Here is a 19,132-nt window from a genome sequence, read left to right as displayed (position 1 = left end):
TGCCACTGTGAGGGAGGACCTACTGATTCAAAGGAGACCTGAGGATCATAATCATTTCCCTTTAGGTGTTCCATTTGTTACGTCCTACTCTATTCAACATAAGGGTATCAAACAGCTGATTAATAAGCATTGGCATATTGCAACAAATGATACTGTTTTGAAAAACCTCTTACCTGAAAAGCCGAGGGTCATATTTAAGGGGGTTACGTCCTTACAGTATATCACCTAATGTTTTAAACCCCCCGGTGACTACTAGGTTTTTTTTTTTGATCAATTGACTGGTTACTATCAGTGTAGACGATGTAGGGTGGCTCGCTCTTAAAGCTTTTAGAAGGTCTGGTGCTGATAAAATATGATGGTCCAGGAGACTCACTTCCGTGCTGGAGGCTCGGTGAAATTTGCATCAAAACATTTTCCTATTTCTTATGTGGCCTCTGACCCTTCTGGCAAGGCTGGTGTAGCCATATTAATTAAAAAATCTTGCCCTATTCAGGTCAAGGACAAGTGCATCGACCCCCTGGGAGGTTCGTTATCCTGGTCTGTGAATACCCATCGCCTACATTCACGTTGATAAATGTATTTGCTCCCAACTTTGGGCCAGATCCACATACAATTAGAAAGGCACAGCGTATGTGAGATACGCTACGCCGCTGTAACTTCCTTTTTAATTCTTTGAATCCACAAAGAATTCGCGCCGTAAGTTACGGCGGCGTAGTGTATCTCTCGGCGCGTAATTCAAATCGGCGAGTAGGGGGCGTGTTTCATTTAAATGAAGCGCGTCCCCGCGCCGAATGAACTGCGCATGCGCTGTCCCTAAATTTCCCACCGTGCATTGCGCGAAATGACGTCGCAACAACGTAATTTTTTTAACTTAGACGTGAATTACGTCCATCCCTATTTACGGACGATTTACGCAAAAAAATAATTCAAATTTCGACGCGGGAACGACGGCCATACTTAACATGGCAAGTCTAACTATACGCCGCAAAATACCAGCTTTAACTATACGCTGGAAAAAGCCGACTAGAGACGACGGCCGCGCGTACTTTCGTGGATCGTCGGAAATAGCTAATTTGCATACCCGACGTGGAAAACAACGCGAACTCCACCCAGCGGATGCCAAAGTATTGCATCTACGATCCGAAGACGTACGAAGCGTTATTTCGGCACCGTTACTCCCCCATACAGTAGACTCCAACATATCGTCCATCACATGGTCAGACCATGCACCTATTTCATTAGATCTTTTCCTGCAGAACTCTACTCCTAAGACCAGTCATTGGCACCATAATGAACACCTTCTTAACACCGCACCTGTCAGGGAGTGGCTGACCAGGAAATTGGGCGATTTTTTTGGACTAAATTTGGGTTCGGTACAAAAGTTGCCGACCCTTTTGGAGGCTCACAAGGCCTGCTTTGCGGCTTCTGCTTTGCCAACGGCTCTCATCTGAAGAAAGATAGCTGTCGGATTTCTTTACTTACAGACTTGAAGCGCGCAGATCGTGGCCTTGTGGGCTCTCCAACGGTCGAGGGCCTTTGTAGGGTAAGGGCACTACGTAACCAACTGAATCTTCAGACTTCAACAAAGCAGCAAAATCCCTTCTGTGGGATTAACAAAAAAGTTGAGTTTAGACGCTCAAAAGGTGTTTGATCGCCTAAACTGGCCTTATATGTTCTCTACACTTTTGCGTTTTGGGTTTGAGGGTCCCTTCCTTAAAGCTATACAGGCTTTGTACACCACACCTAAATGTCAAATGGTACCAGACAGGGATGCCCTTTATCCCCTCTTCTTTTCATCCTCTGTGTGAAGCCATAAGATGTCACCCAAACATTATACATTTATTTTTCTAACACCCTAGAGAATAAAATGGCGGTCATTGCAAAACTTTTTGTCATACCGTATTTGCGCAGCAGACAACAGAAAAGTTAGCCCAATTTTGTTTTATATTGTGAAAGATAATGTTACGCCAAGTAAATTGATACCGAACATGTCACGCTTCAAAATTGCGTCCGCTTGTGGAATGGCGTCAAACTTTTACCCTTAAAAATCTCCATAGGTGACGTTTAAAAAATTCTACAGGTTGCATGTTTTGAGTAGGTCTAAGACTAGAATTATTGCTCCAACGATCGTGCAATACCTCACATGTGTGGTTTGAACACCATTTTTATATGCGGGCGCTGCTCGTGTATGCGTTCGCTTCTGCACTCAAGCTCGTCGGGAAGGGCGCTTTAAAATGTATTTATTTTCTTATTATTTATTTTACTTTATTTTTTTGATTTTAACACCGTTTTTAAAAAATATTAAATTGGTTCACTTTTATTCTTATTACAAGGAATGTAAACATCCCTTGTAATAGTAAAAAACATGACAGGTCCTCTTAAATATAAGATCTGGGGTCAAAAAGACTCCAGATCTCATATTTGGACTTGAATGCAATAAAAAAAAAATGTAATTTGAAAAAATGACAACAAAAAAAATGTCCCTTTTAAGACGTATGGGCGAAGGGACGATTTGACGTAATTTCCGCCCTGCAATGATATGGAGACAGGTGGGAGAGAAGTACTCTTTCCTCACCATACCCTCCCTTACAAATATATTGCTAAATCCGGACTTACCAGATAGTTTGTCCTTGGGTCGGTTGCTGCCTTGGATGCCAACTCCCCTATTCCAGTTGCGTACACCCAGTCACTTGCAAACTCCACACTTTTGAGACACTAAAAGAAAAATTCTCTATCCCCCAAAGCCTATTCTATTTTTACCTTCAAGTTAGAATTTTTTTCCACTCACTATCCCCGTCTCTCACCTTGGACATACCCACTCCATTTAAACGCCTGTGTCTGAGGACCCGCATCAATTACATTTAATATCCTTAATATATTATATGCTGCACGATTCCACAAAGGTAACAGACGATACCCACTTGTAAATGCGTTACTGGGTCATTCTATTCCAATACAAGTATGGGCCAAAATATGGTCAACAACTTTCAAGTCCCTCAAATGTGTGGTTCAGAGGGAGTCAGCAGTAAAGATCCAAATGTTTTGGTACGGGACCCCAGAATGTATACACCATATGAAGGCTCGCACTTCCATATTTTTTGGACCTATCCACTTCTACAGACATTCTGGCTGGAGGTTATGCAGACACTTCAGACTGTAAGGCCACATACACAGGGTCGGACAAAACCAATGAGAATGGACCGAGGTTCAGTTTCATCGGTCCAAACCGACTGTGTGTATAGCCCATCAGTCTGTTGTCCTTCGGTCCAAAATTGTAAAACATGCTTTAAAATCGAACCGATGGACCGCTGCCCAATCGGTCCAAACCGATGGTTAGTACAGAAAGCATCGGTTCAAAACCTGCGCATTCTCAGAATCAAGTCGACGCATGCTTGGAAGCATTGAACTTCGTTTTATTCAGCACGTCGTGTGTTTGACATCACCGCGTTCTGACCCAATCGGTTTTTGGAACGATGGTGTGTACGCACATCAGACCATCAGGCCACTTCAGCGGTGAACCGATGGAAATGGCCCGTCGGACCATTCTCATCGGTTTGGAACGACCGTGTGTATGCGGCCTAACAGGCTTAACACTCCCTCTAGACCCTATCCACTATTTGCTAGGGCTCCCTTTTATGGGTATTCCCAAAGCAACTAAACTTTTGATTTCCTATTTACTTTAACCACTTACCCCCCGGACCATATTGCTGCCCAAAGACCAGAGTACTTTTTGCGATTCGGGACTGCGTCGCTTTAACAGACAATTGCGCGGTCGTGCGACGTGGCTCCCAAACAAAATTGGCGTCCTTTTTTTCCCACAAATAGAGCTTTCTTTTGGTGGTATTTGATCACCTCTGCGTTTTTTATTTTTTGCGCTATAAACAAAAATAGAACGACAATTTTGAAAAAAATGAATATTTTTTACTTTTTGCTGTAATAAATATCCCCCAAAAATATATAAAAAAACATTTTTTTTCCTCAGTTTAGGCCGATACGTATTCTTCTACATATTTTTCGTAAAAAAAAAAAATCGCAATAAGCGTTTATTGATTGGTTTGCGCAAAAGTTATAGTGTTTACAAAATAGGGGGTATTTTTATGGCATTTTTATTAATATTTTTTTTTACTAGTAATGGCGGCGATCAGCGATTTTTTTTCGGTATTGCGACATTATGGCGGACACTTCGGAAATTTTTGACACATTTTTGGGACCATTGGCATTTTTATAGCGATCAGTGCTATAAAAATGCATTGGATTACTATAAAAATGCCACTGGCAGTGAAGGGGTTAAGTATGCCTGGGTGTGTTCTTACTGTGGGGGGGGGGGATTGTATGAACCGAAGATCAGCATTTCCCCTGCTGACAGGAACGAGAGCTGTGTGTTTACACACACAGCTCCCGTTCCCCGCTCTGTACCGAGCGATCGCGTGTGCCCGGCGGCGATCGCGCCCGCCGGGCACACGCACGGGAGTCGGGGGCGAGCGGGGGGCGGCTAGTAGACAGGACGTCATATTACGTGCTCTCGCCTAGGAGAGCCACCTTGTGGACGTATTTCGGCGGTGCGCGGTCGGCTAGTGGTTAAGCAGCTAAGAGGGCTATACCGTTCTGTTGGCTGTCCACTAGCCCCCCATCTCATCTACAATGTTTACAACTTGTAGCAGAGGTCAGAAGGATGGAGTCTCTCACAGCCATAGTGCATGATACAGTTCCTCAGTTTAATACAATTTGGGATCCCTGGGACCAATCGAAGTTTGGAGATAAAGTAGATTGACTGTGTATATTGAACATATGGTTGAACCTAGCTGTTTTGGTGCAGACTATATATGTCTTTCTTAATGCATTGTATATTTTTGATATCCTCCTGTAGGTCCCTCCAGTATGAGACGACACCTGTATATATATATGCCACATAATATGTGTTATTGTCCTTTGTTTTCTTTCTCTGTGTTTCTTTTATGATAGGATGTGACTGCTTTGATATTGCCTTACGGCCATGTGTTTTCATGCCCTATTTCCCTTTGTACTTTTTTTGTTGTGGTTTTGAAATGCATCCTGTTGATGTAAATCTTATATCATATTTTCTGCCTTTTAAATTAATAAAAACTACAATTACAAAAAAAAAAAGAAAAGTAGGTTTCGTGATATCTTTGCTTTCTAAAAGAGCCCTGGCCTGGGCAAACCCTCTATAGGAGACACAAAAACCTGTTGTCCTGAGTTACCCAGAATTTTTGGCTTCCTTCAAAAGGGTATTTGACGTTCCCACACGCTCCGCTTCTGCTGCTAAGAGCCGCTTGTCTGTCAAAAAGTGTACGAAAACTGTTGCTATTGAATTCCATACTCTGGCAGCAAAGGTTGCTTGGAACAATGAGGCCCTCATTTGCTGCTTTTTCTCATGGTCTCTCAGATAACATCAAAGATGAGATAGCAGCCCGAGACAAAGTTGATCATATTTGCCATCCTCATTGACTCCAGACTCCAAGAAAGACTCTTTTAAGGAACGCTTGCGGAAGCCTCTTGTACATTCGTCTGAGTTTTGCAGTCCCACCCTTGCCTCCCTCAACTCCCATGCCTCCTGGTACTGAGTTGGTCAGTATAAGTGAACCCATGCACTTTGGCTTCACGCGTCTCTCTGCAGATGAGAGGGCCCTTAGGAGAAGGGAGAGATTGTGCCTTTATTGTGGTCAGGCTGGCCACTTTTTGGAGTCTTGTCCTACCCATCCAGGGAACGCCCGAACCTTGAGGTCCTGTCACGGACAGACCTTAAGTGTCGTTGTTTTATCTCCAGCTATCCAGAAGTATAAGCCCCTGGTTTCGGTTACCATTTCTTGGGCTGAGCTGTCCATCGAGATACAGGCTCTAATCGACTCTGGGGCTGCAGGCCTGTTCATTGATGCTGCCTTTGTATTAAAGCACTTGATTCTGCTGCAGCTGCTTGACACTCCACTTGCCATTGAGGCTCTTGATGGGAGACCTCTACAGCCTGCCCATGTGACACATGAGACTGTTCCGTTGTCCATGGCCATAGGGCTCTTCACCATGAGATAAACCAATTCCAAGTTATTTCCTCACCTAACTTTCTGCTGGTTATTGGTTATCCTTGGTTACAGAGGCACAACCCTTCTTTTGATTGTCTCCATGCTGAGGTTCTGTCTGGTCACCACAACGTAGTATTAGATGCTTCCAGAAGGTAGCCAAGGTCCTGTGCACCTCTTCACTCTCCTCCCTGCCGGAGGAGTACCGTGATTTTAACCATGTCTTTGACAAAGGTCAAGCCGGTACTTTGCCTCCACACCGGTCGTATTATTGCACAATTGACCTTCAACCTGGTGCCATACCCCCTCGTGGCCAGGTTTACCCTTTGTCGGTCTTGGAGGATAAGGCCATGGAGGAGTATGTTGCAGATGTACTTTCTCGAGGTTTAATTTCGCAAATCCTTGTCTCCTGCTGGTGCTGGTTTCTTCTTAGTGAAGAAGAGGAGTGGTGAACTGAGATCTTGTATTGATTATAGGGGTCTCAATAGTTTCACGATTAAGAATGCCTATCCGATTCCATTGATTATGGAGTTATTTGACCGCCTCAAGGGAGCAACGGTTTTCACAAAGCTTGATTCACAAAAATTATCGAGCCGGTCGGCTCTTCGATCCGCCTTCCCGGAAGACACAGGCAGGCGGATCGAGGAGCCGGCTTGATCATTTTTATGCACACAGCATTGGATTAATTGTAAGTGTGCATTTTATCTTTTAAATAAACCTTATCTTGGATTTTACACTATGCAAGCTCCTTCTCTTTTCATGGCGCAACTCGCAACATATACTGAATGAGGCTGCAACTTATTGATGCTTTTTCCTGGTGGATATCCATGCGGAAGTTAACCAGCATACATGCGATTTTGATCTCCTGTGATAAGAGATCATTTTTAGCTGGTAAGAGGCAGTGTGTTATCAAGGTGGAGGTGCTTCTCTGTCATCACTTTTCTGGATGCTGTGAATTCTTTTTATCACTTGTAGATTGATATTTTGAATACCTTTTTGGACTATATGGGAATTCATTCACCAATGCAATTTCACTTATTTGGACTTTAACGGTTCACTATACACTTATGTGTCTTTATCATCACTCTCTTTCACACATTGAGAGTGTCCGATTATTATTTCATTATTCACGTATTTTTTGTCATATTTTTATGGCCAGCTCAGATGATCTCTGCCTTTGCCTTGGTCAACATCACAGAGACTATCTCCTGCGTTCATGTTGAAGACTTGCTTGGCTGACGTTCCTTCTGGCTGCAGATCCTGTTTGCTGTTCTACTACGTTTATCTCTGGCTCTCTGACATTTGGCTTGGCTGACTATCCGATCCGGTTCCTGAACTCTGGCTATGTTTTGACTATGCTTACTCTTTTTATCTTATTTTTATTATTATTATTATTATTATTATTAAACAAGTGTGATTTTACTGTTCTTTCCTACTCGGTCAGATTCATGGTTTCTGACATCTATTTTGTTTGTGCCTCTGTGCATTGTGGGTATGCATGCAGCCCGGCGACCCCAGCCCGGCGACCCCAGCCCAACAGGCACCCTATGGTCAGTCCGAGCCTGTATTGAACAGAAACAGATTGTCTCTTTGAAGAACATTACAACAGATTTTCTAAAACATTTATGCTCTGTACTCATGATCGGTTTTCCCGTTGGAAAAACTGATGAGAGCTTTTCGTCAGGAATCCCAACCGTGAGTATGCTCCATCAGACTGTTTCCCACAGGAAAACTGCTGGGGGAAAAAAAAAGGAGAGCAGGATCCTAGCGGGAAAACCATTTGTATGCTTTTCAGACGGCAAAAAAACACGCATGCTCGGAAACAATTCAAAGCATGCTCAGAAGCATAAAACTTAATTTTGTCGGCTCGTCGTAGTCTTTTATGTCACTGTGTGACCTTGTGTATGCAAGGCAGGCTTGAGAGGAATTCCGTCGGGAAAACCATTGTTTTTTTTTTCCGAAGGGAAAAACGCTTGTGGCATTACTTTTCCAACTGATATCTCTTGGTTGGCAGGAATTTTCTTGTCACCACAAACATTAAAATCTTTGTCTGTTTCAGTCAGACTGACATCTTATGTCTATGCCACGGCTGTTCAACTGTTTGGAAAGCCCAAGAAAGATGTCTGTCTAATGATTTAGAAGGAAATTTTAAAAAGGAGCACACACTGGTAACATGAAGGTATCGAAAGGTTTATATCAGGGATAAGCAATTAGCGGACCTCCAGCTGTTGCCAAACTACAAGTCCCATCATGCCTCTGCCTCTGGGTGTATTGCCTGATGCTGTCAGAGTCTCGCTATGCCTCATGGGACTTGTAGTTTGGCAACATCTGGAGGTCCGCTAATTGCTTATCCCTGGTTTATATCATACACAACAGCCTTTCAAAAATGTTATTCTGAACCTTATGTCCACACATGCAGCTCAAAGAGGAAGAAAACCCTCTCTGAAAAAAAACCCTGCAAGACAAAGGCATAATGAGCTAGTATGCATGGCATACTAGCTCATTATGAATTACTTACCTGAGAACGAAGCCCACGCAGCGGTCCTGAGACACGTCCTCCGTCGCCGTGACTTCCGGGGATCGCTGCTCCGGCCATGTGACTGGCCGGAGCAGCGATGACGTCAGTAGCGGCACGCTCAGTGCGCCTGCTTGCCGTTGTCTACAGCGCATGCGCCATAGACATCGGTGCTATCTTTCTTGGAAATATCTCCTTAACAGTGTAGGTTAAGGAGGTATTTCTTGGACCTACAGGTAAGCCTTAATCTGTAAGGGTTTGCAGCCACTTTAAAGTGACTCTGTCATGAGACAATTAACTGGACTCCCCCTGCTGGCCTCCTTTAGAAAACAGTAGTTGTCTGTCTTTGTCTTAAGTACTTTTAAATAGACCTAGAATAAGCATGCTTTAAATGAGTTTTAGAAAAGTGTCAGAATTCCCTAATTCAATGCTGGGCCCAGGTCAATGGCTAAGAAGGCATTAGGACAAAGCATTAGCATGACAGCCAAGAAACTAGAATTTCTAAAAGAAGTGTTTAGCTGTATGCATGAACAACTGAACCATCTATATTTCCTAACGCACTCGAGTTCAGTGGAATCTAAAACTCAAGAGAATAACTATAAAATACTTTCAAGGTGGTATCAGGTGCCTACGATCCTGGCTAGGATTTTTCCTCACGGCTTCTGACTGGTGCTGGAGGCGTTGTGGACAGAGAGGAAGGCTGCATTCACACCTAGGCGACAAAACGCCTGAAGCGCGACGCTCGATACGCTGGAGGTACAATTTCCATTGCTGTCTATGAGATGGTTCACGTCTCACGCCGAACGCCGAAACGCCGTACGCCTGCAAACAAGTCCCGGACCCTTTTTTTCAGGCGGCATTGGCGTTCGGCCATAGACAACAATGGAAATAATTTGTGAGAAAAAAAAAAGTTAAACAAATCGCGGCAAAATACGCCGTGTAAGCGGCGTTACAGTGTGAATGCAGCCGAACACTTCTCCACACTGAGACCTTTTTGGTTAATGGTTACATACTTACATAGTAGGTGAGGTTGAAAAAAGACACAAGTCCAACCTATGTGTGTGAATATGTCAGTATTACATTGTATACCCCTGTATGTTGCAGTCATTCAGGCGCTTATCTAATAGTTTTTTTAAACTATCGATGCCCCCCCTGAAACCACCGCCTGTGGAAGGGAATTCTACATCCTTGCCGCTCTTACAGTAAAGAACGCAATTTCAGGTTAAACCCCTTTTCTTCTAATTTTAGTGAGTAGCTACATGTCTTATTAAACTCCCTTCCGTGAAAAATGTTTATCCCTATTGTGGGGTCACCAGTATGGCATTTGTAAATTGAAATCATATCACCTCTCAAGCGTCTCTTCTCCAGAGAGAATAAGTTCAGTCCTCGCAACCTTTCTTCATAATTATTATCCTCCAGACCCTTTATTAGCTTTGTTGCTCTTCTTTGTACTCGCTCCATTTCCAGTACACCCTTCCTGAGGACTGGTGCCCAGAACTGGACAGCATACTCCAGGTAAAGTCTTGTAGAGTCAGAGAATTATCACTTTATCCCTGGAGTTAATTCCCTTTTTAATGCATGCCAATATTCTGTTTGCTTTGGTAGCGGCAGCTTGGCATTGCATGCTATTGCTAAGCCTATCATCTACTAGGACCCCCAGGTCCTTTTCCATCCTAGATTCCCCTGGGGTTCACCCCCTAGTGAGTAGATTGCATTCATATTTTTGCCACCCAAATGCATTAACTTATTATGGTCAGTAAGCATATCTCTGGTCTCGGTGTGGACATCCTTGAATTACAGAGTCATTTTCTCCTCCACATCCCCTCCATGCCCTTAGTGTGCTTTAAACAAACTGCTCTCCCACACCTTCTCAATGCGGATAGATGCTTAATTCCAATTTAATGGAAAAGCTTGTGCATCCAGAGTGAAGTGGAATGGATGGGGAAGGTGGGGGAGATCATGAAAGCAGAGGAATGGCTTGCCACATGTAGGGGTAACCAGCGGAACATTTACACAATGAAAGGTTCCTTGCCAAATGGAAAGACCTCTGCATTAACCATGGCCTAGCGGTCATGGCTTTAATCGTGGAGGAGGAAAAGACCCAACTAATTGAATTACGTGCTTTAATTGAAGAAAGTGCTAAGACCTTGGACTCATTAAAGGAAGAAGAAGAGTTTAACAAACAAAATGAAACTCTAAAAAAGGAAATTGAAAAGGTACAAAAAAATCTAAAGACCACCAAGCAGTCCAAATACAGACGGGACCTCCTTGACTTCGAAAGTGGCCAGGTATTTGACCTCACCATTCGAAGAGGCAGGAGTGGATCCTCAAGAAGGCGGGTGGGCTCACACTCACGTAACAGGAGAGTGGAATCCCCATCTGAGCAGGAGGACGAAAATCCACAACGTACCGTGACTTTTTTAGAGAAAGAGGGGGCTGGGGGCGGCACGTCCCACGTCCCCTCACAGGGAGACCCACAACCACAGAAAACCCGTTTGGAGACATCTCAGAGAGGAAAACCCCAAAAGTGGGGAAAGGGAGGCTATCGAACAAGGAGCAAGAATCAGTGAACTGTCAGACCTCTAGTACTACTATGATGGAGGATAAAAAAGTAGTTAACCTGTCATCTTTTCATCTTGAGCAGAGACATGTCCAACTACTCCAACGAGGTTTATCTTTCTCCCCAGCCTCCAATATGGAGGAATTCACGGTGTACAAGGACGTGGTCCTATTTCTAAGGAAGGTCTTTTTTCGATCTCTATATCAATCCGGAAATACCGATGCTGCAACTACTAATTCACAAGTGGACCCGACAGACCAGCAGGCATTGGAAATTCTCAATGCCTTACTGGAAGAGTCGGAAGGTATCCCTGAAATCAGCTCACCATCCTTGAGAAAAGCCAACTTAAACATTAAATCTAGTAAAATGCCCCCATTTAACAAAAATCGTTGGCTTAATATTTTCCTTGAAGTAGTAAAGAGGGACTTGGAGGGACTTCCATGGCAAATTGACAACCAGGATAACCTCTCCAAAAACGAACGTAAAGCCCTCATGGAACTAAAAAACGCCAAGGAAATAACTATCAAAAAAAGTGACAAAGGGGGGAACGTGGTCCTAATGAATAATGAAGACTACGAAATAGAAGTCAAGCGCCTCTTGGGAGACCATGAAACATACCGTAAACTGGGATGTGATCCTTTCCCAAGAGTAGTTGGAGAGCTAAATAGCAAACTGGATGATGCAGTGGAATCAGGTCTTATTCTAAAAAAGGAATCTAACTACCTTATGGTGGTAGACTACAACATCCCGACATTCTACTGCATCCCCAAACTACATAAATCTCTCCAAAAGCCCCCCGGTCGCCCAATTGTTTCAGCGATTAGAGGTCCTTTGGACAGAATCGGTGGATATTTGGACTGCCTATTAAAGGAGATGGTCCATGGACTAAGTTCATATGTCCAGGATACCCGTGATGTGCTGTCCAAAATATCTGAAATACAAGTCGATGAGGGTGAAGTGTGGTTAATTGGAATTGACGTAGAGTCACTCTATACTTCAATCCCACATCAAGTGGGGATCGATGCTGTAAGGTTCTTCCTGAATAAATATTTCCCACTATTGGGACAACAAAACGAATTTCTTTTGGACCTTCTAGAGTTTGCACTACGTCACAACTATTTCCAATTTGCCTCACACTTCTACCAGCAGATCAAGGGAACCTCCATGGGGGCAGCATGGGCCCCGGCCTATGCATGCCTGCATCTGGGCCTTTGGGAAGAAAGGGATGTCTATAACTCTACAATGTATCGTGGTCATGTACACACTTGGCTACGATACATTGACGACGTTTTTGTGATCTGGAAGGGCGACATTGAGAACCTACATGACTTTATCAAAGAGTTGAATGTAAATGAACGAAATATCAGACTCACCTACACCTTTGATAGAGTCCAAATCTCCTTTCTGGACCTAAAAATAGGCTTAAAACACGGTAGGATCTGTACAAGTACTTACAGGAAAGATACCGCAGCAAACACCTTGTTACAGGCGGAAAGCCACCATCCACAATGGCAGAAAAACGGGATCCCAATGGGGGAATTCATCAGGATCAAACGTAACTGCTCGGAAAACTCCACCTTTCAAACAGAAGGAAAAGAACTGTATGCAAGATTTCGGGAAAGAGGGTATTCTCACCGACAAATCAAGACAGCGAAACGAAAAGTAGCTGCACGCAGTAGAAAAAGTCTTCTTTCTAAAAAACCACATGACAGTAACACCAACCAAAAAGGTGAGAGTGGACCAGTGAGGCTGATTACTACCTTTGGCTCCCAATGGGACAAGGTAAGAGAAATACTTTCCAAACATTGGGGTATCCTCACCAGCAATAGAAGCTTAGCAGACATTGTCGGTGAGCGCCCAAAAATGGTGGCCCGTAGAGCGAAAAATCTGGGCGATATCCTGGTCCAATCGGAATATGTCAGACAGCCCAACAAAACGTGGCTGTCTGAGTACCCACGAAGTTTGGGTATGTTCCCCTGTACGAGATGTCAAGTCTGTCCTTTCGTTGACAGAACACGCACATTTATGGATGCTACTGGATCCAAAGAGTACGAAATCAGGGATCTCATTAACTGTTCGACCGAACGAGTTATCTACATGATAACATGTCCCTGTAAAAAGATGTACATAGGGAAAACCAAAAGGCAACTTAGAACTCGAATAGGCGAGCACCTGCGAGAAATCAAAAAAGAGAAAGATAGGGACAGAGAACCTAAACAGGAGAGTCCAGTAGCACAGCATTTTGCGGAATTCCATCAAGGCAAACCGGATGGAATGAAGATTAAGGGCATATATGCCCTGCATCTGCCCACGAGAAGGGGTGACTTTGACAGGATACTTCTCCAGAAAGAAAAGTGGTGGATCTTCACCCTTAAAACTCTCATGCCTCTTGGCATGAACACTGAATTAAGCATGCAACCCTTTCTGGACCAGTAAACTGTCAGTTTCCATTTTCTTTTTCCTTTTTCTTTTTTCCCCCCCTCTCCCGATCAAATCCTTATTATATTATGATCTAGCCTTGTATACATTAACCGGGTTTTGTCCTTAGCACATATGTATATCAGCTTTGTAGAGCAAAATACATACTGCATGGCATACATACTATACGCCCCATGGGACGTGAACCCCCTCTCTCTGCTCTTATCTCTAATATCGCAAGAGGACGTATGAGTACATGTTCTTCTACTATCCCCCCTCTTTCCTTTTCCTTTTCCTTCTGTCAAGACTCGCCTTGACATAATCGCCTATGTCTGCCTACCCGAGCTGATTTTTCACCTATACTTTATACACTACATCTCTTGGTCTTCCAGACTTTCTCTGCTGTCAGTCCATATAGGGTCCTTTACAGCCCCCTTTTGGAATATGGGCCCTGTACGGAGCACCAGAAACAAAAACTATATATGCAGAGTCGCGATCTCATCATAAGCATTCACTAAGTAGGGTCACCCATAATATATTATTCCCCCTTCAAATTAAATTAAATTATATTATTTGGTCAAACACCATATATACCTGGGGACCCTTATTGTTTAAGTTTTTCTATTTTACTTTGATGGTCTTTGTGAATCATGAGAGATATAGTTGCTAATTTCTATTTGTTATTCAATATACTTATACAGTAATTTTATGTATGTCCTGTTATATGTGTAGGGCTTTATGTGTGTTTGTCAGATTGGATTGAGGCATTCAGCACTGAAATGACACCCAAGTCTATCTAGCGGAACTCCGTATTTTTCTACTCTTCAAATCAATGGGAGACAGGCGTGCGCCGATAGCATATAAAGGAGCGACGCACGCCTGTCTCCCACCGTCCAGACGAAGTTACGTATCAACACTACGAAACGCGTTGACGTCATCACGGCTCCGGACGCCACCCTCTCCATGCCCCATAGCAGTGGGAAACCGAAGCGGCGACTTGCGGGAACGAAAGTGAGCGGATGCTCCAGATGAATACCGGGAAGCACTAAACCCTTGGTGCGCACTGAAGCCACACACAGACCACTTCCAGAAGCATCTAGCTGGATCTGTCAGCTCAGCAGACCAGCGGGAACAGCACCACATAACCGGACGGCACGGCTGTATTATCCTCCATGTATGCTGTTGTATACTGGCGTATCTGACAGTTTACAGACGCCAACTGCAGCGACTGCATCACACAATAGCAAGGAGGCAGCCAGTAGCCAACGGATTCCGGATCTTGGTGAACTAGTGAACTGTGCCGGTAAGACCGCTCCATTATCTTGTTCCCACATATTATGCTGTAATATGGAAGCCTATAACATAGAACTGCAGTGATAGCATATAAAACCCCTTCATCAAATCCTGCATCAAACCGCTTCACACATTGGAGTCTTAGCAATCCTAAATAGGAACAGCATTATATACCCATCTTGCAAGCAGGGCAGCCTAGATGAACTTTCATTATCTACAATTTTTTCAAACCTTTTTTTCAAGACATAGATTTATTTTAAGTGCAAGCCCAAACCTCACTATATATGTGAACCTTCACTGACTTTGCCATCAGGTTCATAGATGCAAGATTAAGTCCTCCATCCAATCTAGATCTGTGTGCCTTAGTTATCCACTGCAGGGGTACTCTTGCTGCCAATTCTCTCCAATTATATACAAGGCTATCCGCCACACATACCATATCGGATTTCCGATTAGATTTGGCAGCAAAAGTTTCTTACTCGGCGTCCGGACTGCCACTGTTATTTTTGTCCTGTATGTCTGTCATTGTTTGTGTCTTCATTGTGCTGTTTGATGCACGCAATATGAACTAGCCTCATACGTGCATGTTTTGTGGCCAGTCAACTTATATAGGTTATTACTATAGCTATTTTAGCTTTTCAGTATCATAATTGTATCATTGTCCCATGTGTATCATATATATTATGTAAATTATAAATTATTTATTAAACTTAATTTTTTACTACACAGATTGTCCGTCACTGTCATAGTAGCCTCTTGGTTGTCCCAGGGGTCACCACCTCTTGGTCTACCTGTTGGGGCAACAACCTTTCTTTTGTATGTAACCAGAAACGGATTGACTCCATTTGGGCATCTTGGAGAAACCACATCTATGGGTCCCTTTCAGTCTCTTCCAGTTTGCACACTGCCTTGCTGGCTCTGGCTGACCCCAAATTTAAACAACTAGTCATGGCGAGCTAAAACTCCACCAGTGTCAACTCTGGGCTACGGTGTCCAATCAATCAGCGAACCAGGTGTGAATATCGAGTTTGCATGTTGTGAACAATAGCTTTGACTCAATATTTTTCTGGTCATCAATATAACGATTGTGCTGTGAGTCCTATGTTGGTAAGGATTTTGTTTGAAGCTAACAGGTTCCTCCTCCCTCTCCCTGTTAGGGGGGAGGGTTGTGTCCATAGGGACAATTGTCCGGGACACAGGAGCACTTCACTGGTTTAATAAAGCGATGACATAGCTCACTGTAATACGGCAATGTCTTTCAAAGTCATAGATGATGACGATTACTTTGCTTTTTTCTATGGTTTACGTTTTCCCCTTTATGTATTTTTATTGCTGACTTTTAGTCCTGATAAACTCTAAATAAAGATTATATTAAAATAAAAATAAAAGAAGTGTTTAGCAATGGCAGCCTTCATAATTTCTCATGAGAGAGTCCCTTTAAGCAAAACATGCTCTCCTAGCAAATTGCTTCCCTTTGTTTTAGCAAAAAAGTGCACATAAGCTTCACCTTAAATAACAGACTTAAAATAGACTAATAAAAAGTTAAGGTTAAGAAAATATAGGGTTATAATACATTCATTAAATGATTTAAACTATTTATTTGTTGCAGGTACACAAAAAGAACGCGGACTTGTGCAGTGGAAGGAAGGAGCCAATGCTACTAGCGACACATGTGCAGATCTTAGAAGCTATGACTTTCCATGCGGAATGGCAGGTGTAAAGAGAATAAAGTGCTTCAGATGGATTCCTATCTGTCCAGTCTTTAAAGGATTTAGGAATGTAAAAAGTAAAACAGTCACTACAACAACCATAATATGTAACAATTTAAATAGCCAGGATGAAACAAACAATTCAGTGTGCACAAAAGTGTAAACTACTAATTTAAGCATTTATGTACTGAAGAATGTATTTGAGTGATTAAAAAATAGTGCAGTACTCTAAAAGTTAATGTACAGTATATCAAGTAATATACAACTTGTGTGCATATGCGTGTTTCCAAGAAATCCTATCCTCCAAAAAATGTATTTTTAAAATCATAAAAAAATGTATTACTCAATGACATGAATCAATAATAAAAAACAATACGCAATAATCAACCTATGCTCATGAACCCTACAAGTGCTGTTTGACCATTTCAGTTATGGTCACATAATCATCTGGTAAACAGCAGATTGTTTTTACTTTCTCCCACTGGTGCCATTGGATTTTGTTGGAGCACTGGGTCTACAGCACAGTGTAATTGTCAGAATATACACTTCTCTGCTGGATTTTTATTGTATTTGCACATGAACTTTTTTTTTGGGGGGGGGGGGGGGGACTTTTTTCTCTTAGGCCTAGTACACACGAGAGGATCGATCCGCGGAAACCGTCCGGACCGTTTCCGCGGATAAATCCTCTGGCGGATTTTGATCTCATGGTTGTACTAACCATGAGATCAAAATCCCCGCAGAATTCCCTCCGCGGTGACGTGTCGCGCCGTCGCCGCGATGATGACGAGGCGACGTGTGCGACGCTGTCATATAAGGACTTCCACGCATGCGTCGAATCATTACGACGCATGCGAGGGATGGAATCGGACGGATTGATCCGCTGAGTCTGTACAGACCAGCGGATCAATCCGCTGGACTGGATTCCAGCGGATAGATTTCTTAGCATGCTAAGAAATCTTGATCCGCTGGAAATCCATCCCCGGGGGAAAAAATCCGCGGAAAAATGTCCGCTGGATCGTACACACCAGGGGATCTATCCGCTGAAACCGGTCCGCGGATCAATTCCAGCGGATCGATCCTCTCGTGTGTACGGGGCCTTGGTGTCTTTAGTGTCATTGGTTGTTGATGTGTCATCTGTATATTTAAGTACAAGTTGATTGTGCATTGTTTTTTATTACTGATTCATAACATTGGGTGTTACATTTTTTATGATTTTTGCTTTTATTTTTTTTAAGGATAGGATTTCTTGGAAACACGCATACACACAGGAGTTGTATATTACTTGATATATAACTTTCAAATATCGCTGCACTATTTTTTAATCACATATCTATTGGGCTTAGTATCATGTTTATACCTTAGCACAGATATTTTCTTTTTTGTTTTTACTGTATTTAGAAGAAGGCCCTTTTCACGTTGTAATTTTTCAAATGAGTTTTATTCAAATTTGGTATAAGATAATGCAGTGGAAATGTGAGGTAGAAGTAACAGGAAATTGGCTCTTAGAGAGGAAAAGTGTGCTGTTATATAGCTCTGTAAAGAAGTACCTGCCACATTTTCTGCTATCATTTTTGAAATTAAAGTCATTGTAAATGCTTTTAAAAAAAATAATAAACATGTTATACGTATTTGCTCTGTGCAATGGACCAAATTAGAAGCCTCTTCAAATACTCAATGTGGGTGGGGGAATCCTTCCCACTAAGCTATTCTATTCTGACAGACTTCTCTGCTGTCAAAAGACACTGATCAGCTCTATACCTGAACCAGGTGAATTTCAATCAATGTATGGCAGGAAAATTCCAGCCAGAAAATTTGTACAAAAATTCTTAAAACATTCTCAGAACATTCAAAAGATTTTGTTTGCTTTTAATATTCAATTTTGTCATAAATGCATGTTACTAAAGGAAAACCACATACACGGTTAGAATTTAATCAAGAAAAATGTTATATCCTGCTTTTTCAAAAAATGTTGTCACTGCAGTCGAAAACAAACCAGATTTTACCCCCTAATGATTAGAAAAAGAACAAACCTTTTCTTCCTAAGAAATTCCATGTAATTGTAAATTACCCGTGACCCCATGTAAATGAGGGCCGTTGGTACGGGGCATGCGCGCGCATGCTCAGTATCACGTCGCAAATACTCCTTGCTTTCGACGGCTGTTCCGACGTCCATACCTTGCATGGGCTGCGCCATCTTTTTGGTGGTTTATCTTTACGCCTGAAAAACACCTTACGTAAACCGAGTATCAGGCGCAAGTACGTTCGTGAAAAGGCGTATGTTGCTCATTTACATATTCTAGGCGTAAATCAACGTACACGCCCCTAGCGGCCAGCGTAAATATGCAGCTAAGATACGACGGCGTAGGAGACTTACGCCGGTCGTATCTTAGCAACAGAGAACCGTATCTCAGTTTGAGAATACGCTTAAAGATACGACCGTGCGGATTTGGACTTACGACGGCGTATCTACTGATACGCCGTCGTAAGTCTTTAAGAATCTGGCTATACCTATCTATGTCCAGCTTTAGGCTTGATTCACACTAATGCGTTTTTTGGTGCATTTTGCAGAAATGCAGGACATTTTTTTAACATGTGTTCCTATGAA

At 42.8% G+C, this 19,132-nt stretch overlaps 1 protein-coding gene across 1 annotated transcript in view; it reads left to right on the top strand.

The window, feature by feature from the left end:
* The window catches only part of SLC23A1 (solute carrier family 23 member 1), a 408,950-nt gene extending 391,807 nt beyond the window's left edge, over positions 1–17,143 (top strand). The window contains exon 15 of the mRNA XM_040344710.1: positions 16,428–17,143. Within this exon, the coding sequence (XP_040200644.1) occupies positions 16,428–16,690 (263 nt within the window). The 3' untranslated portion in view covers positions 16,691–17,143. The remainder of the gene's footprint in view (positions 1–16,427) is intronic.
* The last annotated feature ends 1,989 nt before the right edge of the window (positions 17,144–19,132 follow it).

Source organism: Rana temporaria, chromosome 3, assembly GCF_905171775.1.
Source record: "Rana temporaria chromosome 3, aRanTem1.1, whole genome shotgun sequence".
NCBI classification, from domain to species: domain Eukaryota; kingdom Metazoa; phylum Chordata; class Amphibia; order Anura; family Ranidae; genus Rana; species Rana temporaria.
Note: the sequence above shows the minus strand (reverse complement) of the source record. Positions and strands in the feature narration are given on the sequence as shown.